The sequence below is a fragment of the Mesoplodon densirostris genome, chromosome 8 (genome assembly GCF_025265405.1).
Source record: "Mesoplodon densirostris isolate mMesDen1 chromosome 8, mMesDen1 primary haplotype, whole genome shotgun sequence".
In the NCBI taxonomy this organism is placed as follows: domain Eukaryota; kingdom Metazoa; phylum Chordata; class Mammalia; order Artiodactyla; family Ziphiidae; genus Mesoplodon; species Mesoplodon densirostris.
The window spans coordinates 100917608-100938626 of record NC_082668.1 but is presented as its reverse complement, the minus strand read 5'-3'; the positions used below and the strand labels follow the sequence as shown (position 1 = coordinate 100938626).

General features: G+C 40.0%; 1 protein-coding gene across 1 annotated transcript in view; it reads left to right on the top strand.

Annotated features, from left to right (window-relative positions):
• Positions 1-17694, top strand: part of LOC132494769 (coiled-coil domain-containing protein 150-like) — a 31394-nt gene extending 13700 nt beyond the window's left edge. Inside the window, exons 4-12 of the mRNA XM_060105963.1 lie at positions 969-1062; positions 1859-2028; positions 2948-3074; positions 6374-6568; positions 7011-7079; positions 7172-7333; positions 8059-8145; positions 17130-17255; positions 17530-17694. Coding sequence (XP_059961946.1) covers positions 969-1062; positions 1859-2028; positions 2948-3074; positions 6374-6568; positions 7011-7079; positions 7172-7333; positions 8059-8145; positions 17130-17255; positions 17530-17694 — 1195 coding nt within the window. The remainder of the gene's footprint in view (positions 1-968; positions 1063-1858; positions 2029-2947; positions 3075-6373; positions 6569-7010; positions 7080-7171; positions 7334-8058; positions 8146-17129; positions 17256-17529) is intronic.
• The last annotated feature ends 3325 nt before the right edge of the window (positions 17695-21019 follow it).

The window sequence follows — 21019 nt, the reverse complement described above, 5'->3', positions numbered from 1 at the left end:
GTAATTGTCAAGATTAAAGCCAAGTGTCTACTTCTGTTTGAATTAATTATCCATTTATTAGTATCCTATTTATTTTACATGAATCATTCTGAGAACTACTTTTAGCCATGTTTCATAAGTGAACTCCTTTAAATGTTTCAAAAATTACATAAAAGTTTCCCTTTTAGGTTAATGAACAAATGGTTTGAGTTTAATCAGACCTCTAAGACATATTGTAATACATTAGTGGTTCATATTGCCTCTGTGTTATGGGAGAACAAGTGAGTTTTATATTCTTCATTGTGCTTGTTTTTTTACATATTATGAATCTGTATTACCTCTGAACTTAAAAAAGTCAAGGGGATGGTATTAAAAATAGTTTACTATTCACAATAAAATTCTGGGTAAAAAGCAGAAATCTCAACAGCAAGCCAGTCCATACAGAGGTGATATATTTTTGTACTAGTAATATATATAGTATAAAGTTACCAGCCCATAAGTTAGTCATTAACATGTACTGATACTTTAATATATAAAGCCAAATTGAATCATAAATGGGACAAGTTTTTTTTTTTTTCTTTTTTTGCGGTATGTGGGCCTCTCACTGTTGTGGCCTCTCCCGTTGCGGAGCACAGGCTCCGGATGCGCAGGCCCAGCGGCCATGGCTCACGGGCCCAGCCGCTCCGCGGCATATGGGATCCTCCCAGACCGGGGCACGAACCCGTATCCCCTGCATCGGCAGGCGGGCTCTCAACCACTTGCGCCACCAGGGAGGCCCTGGGACAAGTTTTTAATCCATAGGAAAATTAGTTTCTTAACCTGAAGCTGAGGCTACTAATTGTCACCTGCCAACTCTCAGATATTCTGAGCATCTGTAGCCCACTACATATGCCATTTGGGCTTCCTGGAAGGTGCCCTGTAACTCCCAGTGGTATCACTCCTAGATGGTACTTTTCTGTGGTCACTCTCCCTGTGCCCTTCATTTACAGGGCTCTAAATCAACAGCGGGTACAGAAGCTGGAAGCAGAAGTGGACCAGTTGCGGGCCAGAATCCTTGTCATGGATGCCCAGCACAACAGTAAGGTAGAAGCCAGGTTTTTATAGATGATAATGTTGATATTTTTTATTTTATTGGGATATTGCTATTTTGGAAAAATGGAGTAAAACAATCGGGTAAATTTCCTTTCCATTCAAGTCTGAGTTTTGAACAGTGACATATTTCCAAATGGGAAATGGGTCTGTGATCTTACAGTGAACCATTTATTGGCAAACCAGGACCATAATTATGCCTAACTCTCTTTGTCTTATATGGTCTGCATTCTTTTCATGTATTAATGCATAAGTGAACTTAAAGGGCTTAGAAAACAACATAACTTTAGTCAGAAGTAGCTAGAGTGATCCCACTTAATAAGGAGGAATACTCACATGTTTATAGGTGTATACACACATGAATATGTATCTACACATATGCACACATATAAAATAGACATATTTCCTATAAAAAGCTTTTTCTAGAAGGATATACAAGGGACAGTTGCCAGTTCTTATCTCTCTAGGCAGTGAGACCAGAGGGTCATAGGATCAGGAAAGGGGAGTTTAACTGGTTTAAAACCTTAGAAATTAGGATAAATAAGTTGGCTCTATTTTCCAAAACTCTCTAGTGACCAGTGGAGCATACCCTTCCCATCACCTTCTAAGAGTCTCCTAAGGACTGTCTGTAATAAGTTCTCACATATATATATTCCAGGCATCTGGAGTCTTTGGTTCTGGTTCCAAATAATTATTGTTTCAAAGTTTAAAGAGTGAATATACAGTGTTATGGACTTCTTGTATCTGTTACAGTGGAATTATAAACAATCTTCTTTCTTCTCTCTTTCAGATGGAGGCTCTACAAAAAGCTCTAGATGTAGCTAGAGAAGAAAACAGGAGACTGGCTATGAGCCTGGAGCAAGGTCTCCAGACAAATCATCAGCTGCAAACAAAGCTTGTTCCTGTTCAAGAGAAATTGGAAAGCAAAGAACTTGAGCTACGGAATTTGGAAACCTTCATGTAAGGGCAGTATAGTCACAGTGGAATTAGGGAAGAGCCTCTGGGAGAGAAAGTTTGGCTAATTCACATAAACCCGTTAAACCCTTTTTCCCTACTTTGAGCTAGTACTCCCTGCAGAGCCATGGGAAGGAAGCAGGCATAGTTGAGCAGAGCAGATATTAGCTGGCTGGGGTACGCTCCTTTTCAGCTCTTCCCTCATCTAGTGTCGGTCTTCTTCTGTACATGAAGGTTTAAACCAAGTTGGAAGGGATACTTACATGTTTCTGCCAAACCTTTTCTATCAGAAGCTTATGTGTCCTTTAAAAGCATGATTTGGAAAAGGAGAAGCAGAAGCATGGATGGGAATAACCCCTCCAGGTGTGGGATAAAATTCCATTTAAGCAGCTGCTAAACCATTCATTGTTTTCAACTTTTTTCCTGAGATTAGTTAGGTCAAACCCATCAAGTTCAGGTCAAGCCACTAAAGTTTTTTGTTAAACTTTATCTAGGCAAATAGGATTTAGATATTAATAACATCCCATGAAAATTTATACCCAAGGGAAATGCATTGTGCACGTGGATCTTTATTCCTTTCACGTAGTGAACATACTGATATAGCAGACAAGTATAAGCTAAAGTAAAGAACGTAGTTTTCATATTTGTAATCTGTACAAATTTTATATTCTGGTGAAATGTTGCTGGCTCAAGACTACTCAGTATTGGTTAAAACAAGAGTATGTGTTTCACTCTTTTGGGTGGATCTCTTTATATTGAACAACTTTTTGTTTTTTAATGCTGTAGGTAAATGCTTATTTCTTCTTCTGTTAATGAGTTCCAGATCAGTAATTTTTACCTGGTGACTGATCTGCTTCTCATTGGTAAATGACACCTACTAAGATGTTTTCTAAAGGTGATTTATCATGTCTCTTTTTCAAAACAGAGAACGGATGAGTGAAGAATCCAAAACAGAAGCAGAATTGCATGCTGAAAGCATAGATGCTCTAAGAAAGCAGTTTCAAATTGAGAGAGAAACTGCAAAGAAAGCAGCACAACGGGAAGTGACTGAGGTATGGAGGCAAGTGACAAAAGTCTCCCTCTAGGTGAATGCGTTTGAAGAGGAGAACCAGCTACAGGATTTCCGAGAATGGCTACAGTTGTTCTTTGGTTCTTCTAATCCCCCTTTTGCCAGCAAGCCAGATACATCTCTATGCTGTTTGTAAATTAACACACAAAAAGTTTCTGATATACAGTTATCTGCCCAATGAAGGAATGCCTTGATGACAGCCTTCCCATTGGAGAATAATAACTGAGTGGGAAGGAGGAGACCGCCATCTGCTAGACAGATGGCCAATCACCTGTCTCCTCAATTCACTTAACTAGCATCCATCATGCACCTACCTCCTCCTAAGAGGCACAAGTAAAAACAGCAGAAGATGTGGTCCGTGCTAAATTACCCCTTATTTAATTGTCATCTCCACTCTTTACATGAGACAACTAGGAAGACATCAGAAGATGTTTCCTGGATAGCTAGAAGCTGTGTACAATTTTAAAGGAATTCAGAAGTAAGGGAAAGTTTGTTTTAGGCTGGTTGGGTGATCGAAGAAGAGGGGAAGCTTGACGAAATTCTACAGGGTTGAGACTGGCAGAGCTGACAGGGCTGTGACACTCTATGTAAGAGGATGAACAAAGCTTAGTTACAGAAATAAATAGGACATGTGAGCAAAGAAAAAGGATTTGCCTCTCTTGATCAGAGCAGAGACTTTAGGAAATTTCTGAGAAAAGGGGGTTAGCTTAGATGAGACCAGCTGGTAGATGGCCTTGACTCCCAGAGTGTTGGATGGAAAGTATTAGGTAAAAGGAGAGCACTGTAGGGTTCTGAGAAGGCTGTGAGCACAATGTTAGGTCGGTTAGTCTGTTAGCAGTGGAGAGTAGGTAAGAATGAAGAGAAACTGGAAACATGGAGGCTAAGGGGAACTAGAGCAGTAACTTTGGGCTTCAGATGATTAGAGCCAAGCAAAGTGTTTCTGTTGAAAATAGAGAACAATCAAATCAAAAATCCATTTTAATTAATAGAAAAATCAGACACTAAATGTATCATAAGCAAAGGGGAGGGAGTAATTAAAATAATTCCAAGACTTGGTTGGGGTGGCCAGTCTGTATTTTGCTAAATTTAGCGTATTTAGCAATTGCACTTGACAGCGCACAGTCACAAAATCAGATTCAACCGTTTATATGATGCTTTGTAAATTGAAAAAGCACTGTATAAGTGTTACAAATATTACAGAAATAATTTCTGTGGGAAACAAAAATGGGCACTGAAATTAAAAGTACCTTTATTCAGAGAGAGTTGTTCAGAATATTTAAAAATTAAATCCTTTTAACAGGGATCAGTAAAGATGGTGAACTTGTGCAGGAGAGACCAAGGAACAGTATGAGTGTGATGTCTTGAGCAGTTAGTGGCAGAGGTGGGCTCAGGGTGCACTGTTTAAGACTCCCAGCGCTGCCTCTTATTAGCAATGTGTAAATTTACTATCTGTGCAGATGACTTCACTTCTGAGTCTCAGTTTCCTCAATCAAAATGGAAATCATCACAACTGCTTTCCAGGGTGGTTTTGAGGGTTAGTTTTTAGGGCTTACCCAGTTTTGACAAAGCTGTGATTGAGGTAATGGTGGAATATCTAACAGAAATTTAGTTGGGTGACAATAAAAGACTAACACTGTAGTGTGAGGTTAGGATCTGAGGGAATGAGCTAGTATAAAGAGAAAAGGTAACAAATAACTTTGACTTTTTTCTTTCACATGTTAAATACTTACCAGCCACAGAGTATACCACCCTCCTATCATCTCCCTTCTCAGCTGCCGACTCTTCTTCCTACAAATCCAGTGGTACTCATTTAAGGGCATATGAGGAAGAGGGGGAACTCTGTAAAATGATTTACGTAATGTTAAAAGATAAATTGAGGAATAATAAAATTAAGAGTTTATTTGAACAAAAATCAATTTGAATCAGGCAGTATGCAATTGATTGCAATAGCAAGGCGCTCTGAGGAGTTGTATAAAATGAAAGACTTTTATAGGCAGAGGGGAGCAGGAACAAGGAAGTTACACTAGGCAAAAAAGTAGATTAGTTACTAGTAGCAGAGTTACTTCCTTTAAGGGATGGCAGGGGTCTGTCAGGCAGATTACTCACCTAATGCTGATCAGGCCATTCCTGATTGACTGGTTTAAGAGTCCTTTTCTGGGAGAGCCAAAACTGTAATTAAGTCTCAGTTTGGTGACATAAGGTTTAGCATAAGTGACTTCATTGTGGGCCTGTTGTCTTGTTTTTCATAGTAATCATTATGTTATTTTTCCACTAGACAAGTTTATTAAAATTTCTAAACAAAAAGCAATATTCATAAGAAGTATAAACTACTATGTAAATAAGCTACAAGGATATATTGTACAGCACAGGGAATATAGCCAGTATTGTATAATAACTGGAGTATAATCTATAAAAATTTTTAATCACTATGTCATACACCTAAATCTAATATAATATCATAAATCAACTATACCTCAATAGAAAAAAAAGCAAGATTATAAAAATACATGCAAGGATAGTCAATAACTGACAGGTGTATTTACATAAACTCCATATAATTTATTTTCACTTCTCCATACATGAGGTCACAAGTGACAGAAAGAGACGAGCTTAAGCTTTTAAAAAAAAAAAAAAAAAAAAAACCTTTAAAGCACAGCAATGAGCACTGAGCAATTAGTGTGTGCCAGGCTCTATATTCCTTCTCTGCCTCCTCTTGTTTAACTGTTACATGAATCCTATGAAGTAGTCTATTCACATACTTTTCCAATGATGAACCTGAAGCTTAGGGAAGTTAATTATCTGAAATTACTTGACTAGTGTGTGGTGAAGCTGAGATTTTAACTTCTGTCTGACTCCAAAGCCATGCTCTTAGAAAGCAAATGATGAACATACATTTACATTATCTGTTCTAAGAAAAATTGTGTTCTTTAGTGTTAAAAATTATGAAAATCACTGAGAGTGTTTCTCCACAAATCTACTTCTTATTATTGCCTCACTTACCCTCCTTTTAAAAATATCTATTTATTTGGCTGTGCCAGGTCTTAGTTACAGCACACAGGATCTTTAGTTGTGGCACACAGGATCTAGTTCCCTGACCAGGGATCAAACCCGGCCCCCATGCATTGGGAGCACAGAGTCTTAGCCACTGGACCAACAGGGAAGTCCCATCACTTAACCTCCTTTTTAAAAGAAAGGTCCAAAATATAGGGACACAGCTAAACATAAGCTTCTCTTACTGAATGGAAGGTTAAAATGTTCTAATTTTCCCTTTGTATCCCACAGCTGAAGAAAGCCCTTGATGAAAGCAACTTCAGATCAGTGGAAGTATCCCGGACCAACCGGGAGCTGCGGCAGAAACTTACAGAGTTGGAAAAGATACTGAACAGCAGCAAGGAGAAAATAAAGGATCAAAAGGCCCAAATTAAGTTCCACTTATCAGCTAAGGCTAATAATGCTCAGAACATAGAGAGGAGGAAGGTTGTATGAGAAACCCTAACTCTCCTCTCCTCCTTAGTATCTGATGAGGATCCAGGCAGGCAGTGGTGTCTGGGGAAGATGGTTTCAGAGCCCCACCACCACCATGTGTTCTCTGGGAATTACAGCTACACCTGGGAAGTGGGCAGATTGCCTGGGGGGAGGTGGGGGGAGACTCTTTGTCCTGCAGACATACTGCTGCATCAGTGTTTGGTTTCTCATTAGCTGCCAGTGTCACATTCTGGCTCCCCAGCTGTCTCTTCCACAGTGATTGTACAAGACTTTGCTCTTTCGGGGTCAGGGGGGCTGGATGGGAAGGAGAGCCCAGCAGGAACTGGTAACTGTGGATCTCATGTGGGATTCTTTCTGTCAGCCTATAGGCAAAAAGAGCAAGCCAGTTTTTCCACTGATCATCTTTCTATGTTATTTCCACATTTACTTTCAGCAAATAGTAACAGAATTGAGGCAAATGGAGCTAATTAAGGAGCAGTATCAGAAAAAAAACTATGAACAGGTAGATGATTTCCACACATTCTGTTTACCATTCACATGAAATCCCAAACTTGGACAGGTTCACCAGCTGTCTCCCTCTTTGTGCCCTACCAGTCACTGAGTATCCAGAGATGTGTATCTGAAATGACTAACCTACAGCAGGAGATGCAGCTGTTGGCCAAGAGCCGACATGATCTGTCAGCTCAGAATAAACAGCAAGAGCTGCAGCTCGAGGCAGAGCAGAAGAGGAGGTGGGAGCTGGAGCATCGGTGCCAGGTAAAAGGGTTCCTAAGATTCATCTCAGAGATTACCAGCAAAGGCCATGTGCAAAACCCAGCATGAGGGCACCTGGCTTTTCTAGGCTCTATAGAAGAAGACAAACTTACAAGTCGTTCATCTTAGCTAAGTCCTTAGAATCATATCTAGGAATGAAGCCTGGAGCTTTGACTATGGCACCTCATCTTCATGTTCAACTTAATAAAAATGATACTCATTTTTAAAGAACGGCTAAAGCTCACACATGCAAAGTACTAGTTACTAAGTAAGACTTGTGAACTTCATAGTCTTTCAGGAACTTTACACCCCTTGGTTCTTCTCCATAGCTCAGATACATCTGTTGCCATTACAGGACTTTTATCTACTCCCAACCTAATGAAAAGCACATTTTATTACGGAAAAGGGACTTCAAGAGACCATCAAGGTCTTGCCTTCCAACAGAGATTGTCTGCTATGAAAAGTATTCCCCAGTTCTGGAAAGAGATGTTAATCATCTTTTCTCAGGAGAATCTGTAAATCAAAATCTATAATCATATACACAAATGTATACTGTAGGTTAAACTGAAAGTAATAGTTTTTATCCTGTACTCTGGTAGCACCTGGAGTTAGAAAGTACCCCATCATACTTTCATAATTTAGTTGCTCATTTATTACAATATTGAAGCTTTTTCTTCCATATATAGTACATTGGGAATTTGTCAAAAATCTCTGTATCACGTTTTCAGGAATTGGAAGAAACAGTTAGACACCTGAAGAAATGTAAAGAGGCAACAGAGGATAAACTGAAAGAAGCTAGTGTGGAATCAGAACAGGTAAGCCAGACCCACGGACATGAAGACTTAGACAAGCTTCCTCAGACACGATGACCCTAAAACACAAGTCCATGTAATATCCTGCAGTAACACAGTTGTCAGGAGTGCAAAAGGCAACAACCAATACCTTAGTATAGCCTCCGTTATAAAGAATAGTTTTAGATTAAGATTCTGTGTCTTGATGAGACATCATAGAATGCTAAAAGATTGATTGACATTGACTAATATTAACTTGGTCATCCAAGCCCCTGAAATTCCAGAAATCCCTGGAATTGGGATTGACATATCTACACTAATATGTATAAAATAGATAACCAATAAGAACGTGCTGTATAATAAATAAATAAAACTCAAAAAAGAAGAGATTCTTAAGCTACAGGTATCACAGTGACATTGCTGCCAGTTTATCCCCTTTATAGCCTTTAAGTTACATGATAATATGACTGTCAGAATGGTATATTAAAAGGAATATGGGGGGGGCGGGGTGAAGACGGTGCACTAGGAGGACACGGAATTCACGTCTCCTCACAACGAGGGCACCTACCAGGCACCTGGGGGACCACGGACACCTAAGGGGATGGGAGGAACCCCCAGAGACCAGGTAGGACCTGGGGCGTGGGGGGGAGTGAAGGGGGAGGAGAAGCTGAGGTGGGACAGGACTGGCACCTGATGGGCAGCTGGGGGTGGGGAAGGGATTCCATGCCTGTAGGGGGAAATTTTGGAACCACTGGGAGGGCAGAGGATCAAAAGGGACCAGGACCAGGTTTCCCCTGCCCACTTGGGCCCCTGGGAGCCTGCTGAGATCCCAGGCCTGACCCTCTGCTCACTGAGGCCCCCTCCAGCTGTGCGGGTCCTGAGGGAGTGGGAGGGAAGGGGGAGCAAAAGTAAAGGCTGGACCTGTGGGAGTGGCACCCCTGAGGGGTGGCTGGGGGAGGGGAGGTGTTCCTACACCCAGCGGGACCCACCCATGGTTAGGGGTCTAGCAGCAACGGGAGAGACCCTGGAGGAGACAGTGGGGGAGGGCACAGAGGAATGGAAGGAAACAGGGCCAGCGCTTTCCCTGTTGGGCTCCTGGGCCTAATCCTCGGAGCCTCCCTCCTACTACGCAGAGCCCAAGCCCTACCCCTACACCCCCCACCCAGGGCCCCACCTCTACACTCAGAGACCCCGTCCAAGGCACTGGGCCTAAACCCCACCCACACACCCTCACTCAGGGCCTTACCTCCAAGCTCCAGAACTCCACACTGCAGAGGCCCTCCCTTCCACCCAGGTCCTAAGCAGAGGCCCTGCCCCACACTTGAACATCACCCCACCTAGGCCCCACCCCCAGGGCCTTTTCCTGCTATGGGGGTTCTGAGCCTAGGTCCTGTCCCACCTTAAACCCCGCCCCTGCCTAAGTTCCACCCCTGCCTAAACCCCACCCCCCATAGCTAAGGCTTTTTTTCTTTTCCTCTCTTAGATTGGGGTTCTGTTTTACCTTGTTGACTCATTGTTGATTCTCTTATATTTTTATATTTCCTAATCTTTTATTTTTCTAATTTTATTTTATTCTTTATACTTTGTTATTGTTCTCTCCTTTTGGCTTGTACCCCCCCCCCTTTTTTTCTTTTTTCTGTTGTGGTTTTATTTTACCTTGTTGCACTTGTTTCAATTATAGTTTTATATTTCCTAATATGTTTTTTATCTTTCTAATATTATTTTCTTTTTCATTCTTTGATATTGTGCTGCTCTGGTCCTTTTTTTCCTTTTTCTTTTTTCTTTTTATTTTTCACAATGCCACAAAACTTGCAAGATCTTGGTTCCCAGGACAGAGGTCAGGCCCGAGCTCCTGTGGTGGGAGCTCCAAGTCTGCTTCACTAATAGAGAACCTCAAACCCCAGGGAATATTAATGGGAGTGAGGCATCCTGGAGGTCCTCATCTCAGCACCAAGACCCGGCTCTATCCAACTGCCTGCAAACTCCAGTGCTGGACGTCTCAGGCCAGACAACCAGTAAGATAGATAGGAATACAGCACCACCCATCAAAAAAAAATGAAATGACAAAAAAAAGTTACAGATGAAGGAACAAGGTGAAAACCTAAAAGACAAATAAGTGAAGATTAAATAGGCAAGCTACCTGAAAAAGAATTCAGAGTAATGATAGTAAACGTGATCCAAAATCTCGGAAACAGAATGGAGAAATTACAAGAAACATTTAACAAGGATCTAGAAGAATTAAAGAGCAAACAAACAAACAGTTACTGAAATTAGAAATACTCTAGAAGAAATCAGTAGCAGAATAACTGAGGCAAAAGAATGGATAAGTGAGCTGGAAGATAAGATGGTAGAAATAACTGCCAGGGAGCAGAATAAAAGAATGAAAAGAATTGAGGGCAGTCTCAGAGACCTCTGGGACAACATTAAACACCACAACATTCGAAATATAGGGGTCCCAGAAGAAGAAGAGAAAAAGAAAGGGACTCAGAAAATATTTGAAGAGATTATAGTTGAAAACTTCCCTAACATGGGAAATGAAATAGTCAATCAAGTCCAGGAAGCACAGAGAGTACCACACAGGATAAACCCAAAGAGAAACACGCCAAGACACATTAATCAAACTATCAAAAATTAAATACAAGGAAAAAATGTTAAAAGCAGCAAAGGAAAAGCAACAAATAACATACAAGGGAATCCCCATAAGGTTAACAGCTGATTTTTCAGCAGAAACTCTGCAACCCAAAAGGGAATGGCAGAACATAATTAAAGTGGTGAAAGGGAAAAACCTACAACCAATATTACTCTACCCAGCAAGGATGTCATTCAGATTCAACAGAGAAATTAAAACCTTTACAGATAAGCAAAAGCTAAGAGAATTCAGCACCACCAAACCAGCTTTACAACAAATGCTAAAGGAACTTCTCTAGGCAGGAAACACAAGAGAAGGAAAAGACCTACAATAACAAACCCAAAACAATTAAGAAAATGGTAATAGTAGCATACATATCAATAATTACCTTAAATGTAAATGGATTAAATGCTCCAACCAAAAGACACAGACTGGCTGAATGGATACAAAAACAAGACCCATATATATGCTGTCTACAAGAGAGCCACTTCAGACTTAGGGACACATACAGACTGAAAGTGAGGGGATAGAAAAAGATATTGCATGCAAATGGAAAGCAAAAGAAAGCTGGAGTAGTAATTCTCATATCAGACAAAATAGACTTTAAAATCAAGACTATTACAAGAGACAAGGACACTACATAATGATCAAGGGGTTGATCCAAGAAGATATAACAATTGTAAATATTTATGCACCCAACATAGGAGTACCTCAAAACGTAAGGAAAATGCTAACAGCCATAAAAGGGGAAATCAACAGCAACACAATCACAGCAGGGGACTTTAACACCCCACTTTCACCAATGAACAGATCATCCAAACTGGAAAGAAATAAGGAAACACAAGCTTCAAACGATACATTAAACCAGATGGACTTAATTGACATTTATAGGACATTCCATCCAAAAACAACAGAATATACTTTCTTCTCAAGTGCTCATGGAACACTCAGAATAGATCATATCTTGGGTCACAGATCAATCCTCAGTAAATTTAAGAAAATTGAAATCGTATCAAGTATCTTTTCTGACCACAACGCTATGAGACTGGATATCGATTAACTACAGGAAAAAATCTGTAGGAAATACAAATACATGGAGGCTAAACAATACACAGCTAAATAACCAAGAGATCACTGAAGAAATCAAAGAGTAAATCAAAAAAATACCTAGAAACAAATGACAATGAAAACGACAACACAAAAACTATGGGATGCAGCAGAAGCAGTGCTAAGAGGGAAGTTTATAGCAAAAAAATCCTACCTCAAAAAACAAGAAACATCTCAAATAAACGACTTAACCTTACACCTAAAGCAATTAGAGAAGGAAGAACAAAATAACCCCAAAGTTAGCAGAAGGAAAGAAATCATAAAGATCAGAAATAAATGAAAAAGAAATGAAGGAAACAATAGCAAAGATCAATAAAACTAAAAGCTGGTTCTTTGAGAAGATAAACAAAATTGATAAACCATTAGCCAGACTCATCAAGAAAAAAAGGAAGAAGACACAAATCAATAGAATTAGAAATGAAAAAGGAGAAGTAACAACTGACACTGCAGAAATACAAAGGATCATGAGAGATTACTACAAGCAACTCTATGCCAATAAAATGGACAACCTGGAAGAAATGGACAAATTCTTAGAAATGCACAACCTTCCGACACTGAACAAGGAAGAAAGAGAAAATATGAACAGTCCAATCACAAGCACTGAAATTGAAACTGTGATTAAAAATCTTCCAACAAAAAAAAAGCCCAGGACCAGATGGATTCACAGGTGAAGTCTATCAAACATTTAGAGAAGAGTTAACACCTATCCTTCTGAAACTCTTCCAAAATATAGCAGAGGGAGGAACACGCCTAAACTCATTCTATGAGGCCACCATCACCCTGATATCAAAACCAGACAAAGATGTCACAAAGAAAGAAAACTACAGGCCAATATTGCTCATGAACATAGATGCAAAAATCCTCAACAAAATACTAGCAAACAGAATCCCTACAGCACATTAAAAGGATCATACACCATGATCAAGTGGGGTTTATCCCAGGAATGCAAGGATTCTTCAATATACACAAATCAATCAATGTGATACAACATATTAACAAACTGAAGGAGAAAAACCATATGACCATCTCAATAGATGCAGAGAAAGCTTTTGACAAAATCCAAAACCCATTTATGATAAAAACCCTCCAGAAAGTAGGCATATTGTCCTCAATGGGGAAAAACTGAAACCATTTCCTCTAAGATCAGGAAGAAGACAAGGTTGCCCACACTTACCACTATGATTCAGCATAGTTTTGGAAGTTTTAGCCACAGCTATCAGAGAAGAAAAAGAAATAAAGGGAATGCAATTCAGAAAAAAAGAAGTAAAACTTTCACTGTTTGCAGATGCCATGATACTATACATAGAGAATCCTAAAGATGCTATCAGAAAACTACTAGAGCTAATCAATGAATTTGGTAGGGTAGCACGATACAAAATTAATGCACAGGAATCTCTTGCATTCCTATACACTAATGATGAAAAATCTGAAAGTGAAATTAAGGAAACACTCCCATTTACCATTGCAACAAAAAGAATAAAATACCTAGGAAGAAACCTACCTAAGGAGACAAAAGACCTGTATGCAGAAAACTATAAGACACTGATGAAAGAAGTTAAAGATGATACAAACAGATGGAGAGGTATACCATGTTCTTGCATTGGAAGAATCAACATTTGTGAATATGACTATACCACCCAAAGCAACTTACAAATTTCACAATTTGTATGGAAACACAAAAGACCCCGAATAGCCAAAGCAATCTTGAGAAAGAAAGACAGAGCTGGAGGAATCAGGCTCCCAGACTTCAGACTATACTACAAAGCTACAGTTATCAAGACAGTATGGTACTGGCACAAAAACAGAAATATAGATCAATGGAACAGGATAGGAAGCCCAGAGATAAATCCACTCACATATGCTCACCTTATCTTTGATAAAGGAGGCAAGAATATACAATGGATAAAAGAAAGCCTCTTCAATAAGTGGTGCTGGGAAAACTGGAGAGCTACATGTAAAAGAATGAAATTAGAACACTCCCTAACACCATACACAAAAATAAACTCAAAATGGATTAAAGGCCTAAATGTAAGGCCAGACACTATCAAACTCTTAGAGGACACTCTAGGACATAAATCACAGCAAGATCCTTTTTGACCCACCTCCTAGAGAAATGGAAACAGAAACAAAAACAAATGGGACCTAATGAAACTTAAAATCTTTTGCACAACAAAGGAAACCACAAACAAGATGAAAAGACCACCCTCAGAATGGGAGAAAATATTTGCAAATGAAGCAACTGACAAAGGATTAATCTCCAAAATATACAAGCAGCTCATGCACCTCAATATCAAAAAAACAGAAAACCCAATCCAAAAATGGGCAAAAGACCTAAAGAGACATTTCTCCTAAGAAGATACAGATGATGAACAAACACATGAAAAGATGCTCAACATCACTAATCATCAGAGAAATGCAAATCAAAACTACAATGAGGTATCACCTCACACCAGTCTGAATGGCCATCATCAAAAAATCTACAAACAATTGGGCTTCCCTGGTGGCGCAGTGGTTGAGAGTCCACCTGCCGATACAGGGGACACGGGTTCATGCCCCGGTCTGGGAAGATCCCACATGCCGCGGAGCGGCTGGGCCCATGAGCCATGGCCGCTGAGCCTGCGCGTCCAGAGCCTGTGCTCCGCAATTGGAGAGGCCACAACAGTGAGAGGCCCACGTACCGCAAAAAAAAAAAAAAAATCTACAAACAGTAAATGCTGGAGAGGGTGTGGAGAAAAGGAAACCCTCTTGCACTGTCGGTGGGGATGTAAATTGATACAGCCACTATAGAGAACAGTATGGAGTTTCCTTAAAAAACTAAAAATAGAACTAGCATACGACCCAGCAATCCCACTATTGGGCATATACCCTGAGAAAACCATAATTCAAAAAGAGTCATGTACCACAATGTTCATTGCAGCTCTATTTACAATAGCCAGGACATGGAAGCAACCTAAGTGTCCATCGACAGATGAATGGACAAGGAAGATGTGGCACATATATACAATGGAATATTACTCGCCATAAAAGTAAACGAAATTGAGTTATTTGTACTGAGGTGGATGGACCTAGAGTCTGTCATAAAGAGTGAAGTAAGTCAGAAAGAGAAAATCAGGTACCATATGCTAACATATATATGGAATCTAAAAAAAAAAAGAACAAAACAGGTCATGATGAACCTAAGGGCAAGACGGGAATAAAGACACAGACCTACTAGAGAATGGACTTGAGGATACAGGGAGGAGGAAGGGTAAGCTGGGACGAAGTGAGAGAGTGGCTTGGACATATACACACGACCAAACGTAAAATAGATAGCTAGTGGGAAGCGGCTGCATAGCACAGGGAGATCAGCTCAGTGCTTTGTGACCACCTAGAGGGGTGGGATAGTGAGGGTGGGAGGGAGGGTGACGCAAGAGGGAAGAGATATGGGGACATATGTATATGTATAATGGATTCACTTTGTTATAAAGCAGAACCTAACACACCATTGTAAAGCAATTATACTCCAATAAAGATGTTTTAAATAATTAATTAATCAATTAAAAGGAATATGGACTCGTCTCTTGTGAGTTTGCCAACAGTGACACTTACTGGGCCCTTAAGGAAGTTACATTTACTTTCTGTAACTCATCAGTTACCACTTCTATAATAGTCAGGAAGTTATTACCTACCACTGTTACTCTGATAGATGGCTTGGAGTAAGTTTCAATAAATGTGGCTCCATTCTCATTCACCGTATAAGAGGAGACATGATGTACAATGAATGTCATTTCAAGCATCTTTCCCTCCACTTCTGATAAAGAGAAAAGTGGGGTTTGGTTTGGGGGTGGATGGGAGTGTGTCTGTCATCAGGATACACAAACAGACCTGGAAAATACTTTAGCTTTGTAGCTTTCTAAAAGTTAAATGACAAGCAGAGCTCTATTTTCTTGTCTTACTATTTTGTACTCACACTGTGACCTGGTTAATATGGGACAAGTACATAGTAGCACAAATTTATAAAGGACCTATTATATGGCTTGTACCGTGCTAGGTGATGGAGCTATAGGGTGAATAAGCCAGAAGAAACCCCTGGTCTCATCGAACTTGCCTTCTCCCAAGCAAGAGAGAAATACACTAGTCTCTGAGACCTCAGAGTCAAAACATGAAAATGCTGTCCATGAAACATAAATAATCAAAGGGGGAAAACCAGTCATTTTACTTTTTATTCTAGAGGATATGTTCTACAGCTATTTTGAAGCAACCTTTATATATAATAAAAACCTGTTGGCTCTACCTTCAAAATAACAAAATATCCCAAATACATAGAAAAGTACTAGGCACATAGAGGCACTCAATAAATATTTGTCAAGTAAATGAATATTGATTCTAGATCATCTTCAAAGGCAGACTATTAGAGGGACTGTTTTCAAGTCTAACAGATCATTTGGAAGTTTGTGCTTAGGAGCTAAAGTATAAAATATTTTGATAAAGGAAATAAAAAATACCATTTACACTAAGCTGGTCCAGTGTTTTTACTAATTCATTCTATTACCTTTATAAAGCACAGCAGGAAAATCTAGGCTTTACAGTTCAGGGACTTTGGAGAAGTGTTTAGGCTTAGAGAACAGAACTCAAAGTGTGGTTTGAATTACCACATGAATTTTCAATGCCATCTTGTACTTTCACTCCTATCTTAACTTTCTCCCAAGCCCTCTCACCTCAGTTCACATCCAGGATATATTAACAAATGCATGAAAATCAGCAGGTTTGCATTCATTGTTTAACTCCATATTCAGAAATTATTCTCTCATCTATAGGAGGATGTGTATTATGCAAACAGGTTGCAAAGACCATAAAGTTAGAATTTGAGTCTTTTAATATCTAGTTAAAGTCTCTTGAACTGGCAACTATAGGAAGAAAACTTCCAGTTTAACTAATATGAAGCCCATTTGCTAATTGTGGGGGGGAAATAAAGCTTTTAAATTATAAGTGTAAAAAGAAAGAGTCTCAGGCTTCCCTGGTGGCACAGTGGTTGAGAGTCCGCCTGCTGATGCAGGGGACACGGGTTCGTGCCCCGTCTGAGAAGATCCCACACGCCATGGAGCGGCTGGGCCCGTGAGCCATGGCCGCTGAGCCTGCGCGTCCGGAGCCTGTGCTCCACAACGGGAGAGGCCACAACAGTGAGAGGCCCGTGTACCAAAAAAAAAAAAAAAAAAGAGTCTCTTGAACTAATACACAAAAAGATTAAGTGTTCCTTTGTTGTAAATTTTAATGAGAACATTTGTATATGCAGATAACAGCTAACCTGGAACAAGCTTGGTGCTGGTTTAAGTGCAAAAGCAATGGCCTACAACTTGAGCTGACCAAAAACCCATTGCAGAGGGAAGACAGGTGGCAGAAAGAGATGGAATATTTGTCTGTCTTAAGCAATTCTGGATTTGTTCCTTCTCAGATTTCTAATTACACAAGTTCTGTCTTCATCCAGCTACTCTCCACTAATCTGTAGATCTCTTTAAACTACTGTTTGGAAAACCAATGAACTGAATTTCTTTCTTAAAAGTTCTACCTCTCCCAAGCTGTCTAGTTTAGAACCACCTATCTTGAAAAAAAAAATGACATCCATAAAGACAAAATAGGTCCTCAGCTCTGCAGTTAGTTTCTAACAGTTTTGGGGTGTGTTTTCTTTCCAATAGGACGAAGATAAAAGGCACAGCAGCATATCCGATCAGTCTGCTCTACATCGATGGGAGAATAAACTGAATCTTAGACTTGTGCCCAAGAAGTGTCATTCTGAACTAAAGAGAGGTGGTGTCCTTGACAGAGGAGCTTCTTCACTTAGAACAGCTACATCACCCTGATTCCCTGAGCCCAGCAACTAGGGCTGGGCTGTTTCCACCGTCATCAGGACATGAAGTCTTTGATGTGGACTGAAGATTTTGGACCTGAGTTTATCCTTTTATGAACTCTTTGATATCAATACAGAACCACCCCATCTTTTTTGTCCCTTTCCCCATTTTCCACCCAGTAAATTTATATTAATGTGTTTTATGATAGGAGATGCTGTTGCATGATACCTGGCTATTGTTTTAAGTAAATTTTATCAAAAAGCATTTAATGAGGTACTGGATGATTTGGCAACTAAATGATATGATACTTTATTTCAGTGAAATGTCCTAGTCTAACATCTAGTAGATACTCCCTGGAAATACGATCACCTGAAAAGTGGTAAAAACTCTCCCACTGTCTAGTAAACATATACCCTTCTATGCTGGGTAATTACTAGCACACCTTTTATAAGACCATATCTCTATTCATATATAAGATATCTCAGAGGTTGTATTTGCAGGTTCCTTGGACATTTACAAAGAAGTTTATTCAACTCTGTTCCAGGAGATTATGCCTGACCAATGTAGCTCTCCCTTACTATAGTAAGCAATAAATTCAGCTTTATCTTCTCATTTCAGATTAAGTAGTCCAGATTTAAAGTATGTAAACAGCTGGCATAATACCTGGCTTAATTGATGCTCAAGTAATGGTAGCTGCTGATAATAGTATTAGGACCTAAATCAAATGAGCAATTATAAAATTAGAATATCAAATATAAGACTCAGAGGTTGATGAGCCCACCACTCAATATCTAATATAAAAAAACACAGCTGGGGACTTCCCTGGTGGTGCAGTGTTTAAGAATCCACCTGCCAATGCAGGAGACATAGGTTCAATCCCTGGTCCAGGAAGATCCCACATGCCGCAGAGCAACTAAGCCCATGTGCCACTACTACTGAAGCCTGCACTCTAGGGCCTGTGTGCTGCAACTACTGAGCCCGCATGCTGCAACTACTGCAGCCCACGCACCTAGAGCCCATGCTCCACAACAAGAGAAGGCACCACAATGAGAAGCCCATGCACTGCAACAAAGAGTAGCCCCTGCTCTCTGCAACTAGAGAAAGCCACGCGCAGCAATGAATACCCAATGCAGCCCTAAATAAATAAATTTAAAAAATAGAACAAAATACTAAAAAATAAACACAGCTGAATTTATTGCTTACTGTGGTAGGGGAGAGATGTTAGACAGTGGCCTCCCTGATCAGAGCAAATTGCTGATCTTATATAGGGTTTTGAGGAAGCATGGAGTTCAAGCACTGGAAGAGTTTCAGAGGTTTAAGTGGGTTGGCATCATCTGCAGATGTGTAGTACTTGAGTGAGACTATTGTTGATTAATTGACATTCAGAGGCAAGTTTCCTGGAGGGCATCCATTTCTGTGTCTGACTTTCAAGAGTGAGGGACTCACTGATTGGCAGGCTGGTAAAAGCCTCCTTAAGTTGTCTAACTCCTATAGTATTTATCCCTTTGGAGGTAAGGAGGTATTGCCAATTTGATGGTATTGGGGAGTCAGAATCTTGAAACAGCCTAACTAAGAGCCCCAGAGAACAATTAACCTGGTCCTGGGGTGGCACTGAAAACCTTGGTCCTGAAATATGCATAGGAACAAAGATCCCAATTGCTGCACAGGAGAGATGATCAATCTTAATGGGTTGCCAATGAGTGTTGTCGTGACAGTCACATACCAAGAATATTAATATCCTCATCCAGAACAAGAGGAGAATTACAGAGTTAGACTGGTGATCATTTCTAGTCAAGATTATAGTTAAAACAGCCTATTTAGTGTGATGATTTGTTAAAGCATTTCTATGATACTTTAGAAGTGTTTCTATAGTACGTTTAGAGTATCTATCATATATACTAGCTTCTATTGTGACCCTCTACTTTCATTTGAAATAACAAAAAAACAGACAAAATATGAAACAATGGTTTTTAAGAGACTGGACATCAAGCAACAAAGCACTCTCATCCCTGAAAGAAAGGGAACAAGTGAGGTGAGCCCTATTGTTGCCTCGACTTACAGCCTTGAGGGAGTTCAGCCTGTGATGCAAGGAGTGGAAATCAGGATGGGTTCCCTGGGTTAAGGAATGAGAATTGAGAGTCCAGGGAGACACAGGCTGCAAGCGTTCCAGGACACAGGACGGGAGAGGAGAGAGCCGCACAGAGACGCCCACAAGGTCCTCTCTGAGTACTGAGCTGAGTACTGGGCAGCACATGCCTTTGAGGAATCTACCTAAGGCTGGAGAAAAGGCCATCCAAAAGGGTTAGAAGTGACAGTGCCCAGCATGCACATGCACGCACACGTACACGCACGCACGCACACATACGCGCACACACATGCACACGCGCGCAGTACCAGTTCTCACCAGCCAGAATTGGAAACCTGGTGATTTCCGGGCACTGGGTAGTAAACAACAGGGCCTGGCCTCAGTAGTAGTGAATAGTGAGCCCTGGAGTCAACACAGCTCTGCTCCTAACACGTCTTAACAGCATGGCCCCAAATGACCCATTTCCAAGTAACTGTGTTCCAAAACAGAGCTTAAGAATATTTAGAAGGATACAAAAAAATATGGTACCCATCAAGGTAGAATCATGATTTCTGGCAAAATTATCAGGCATGCAAAGAAGCAGGAAAATAGGGCCCATAATGAGAAAATCAAAATTGACCCAGAACTAACACAAACATTAGAGTTGACAGACAAGGACATTAAAACAATTATTGTAACTATTCTGTATATTCAAAGAATATTATACCAGTAGATGGTAATATGAGAAAAAGAAAGCGGCAATAGTTTATAATTATTTAGTTAACTAGTAGAAAAATGATGAGTGATTTCCTTTAGCAATAGAGATTTACTGCCTTTGGTAACATCAGATTTAAAGGTGAGCCTAACACAAGATCTGAAGATGCTTTGACTAATTTCTTGAAGACTGTAATTGTTCTGAAGCAAGGAGACTAAGCCACGGCTTCTACTGATATAAGGGACAGGCAGTGCCATGTTTTTAACACCCCTAGAGCATGGCCTAACCTTTTCACGTCAGTACAAAAAGAGATTTATGAAAATCTAGGAAGAATCCATCTGAACTCTAATTGACTTTGTTCCAGTTAGCCTGTCTGTAAAGTCTTTTACCCTTGGGGATTCTGAGACCATAGCTATTTCTTTGGTAATTTTTTGGTCAGCTTTATTGAGGTATAACTGACATTAAATTATAAGATATTTAAAGTATACATTGTAATAATTTGATATTCACTGTGAAAGATTCTTCTCATCTTGCTAATTAACACATCCATCACCTCA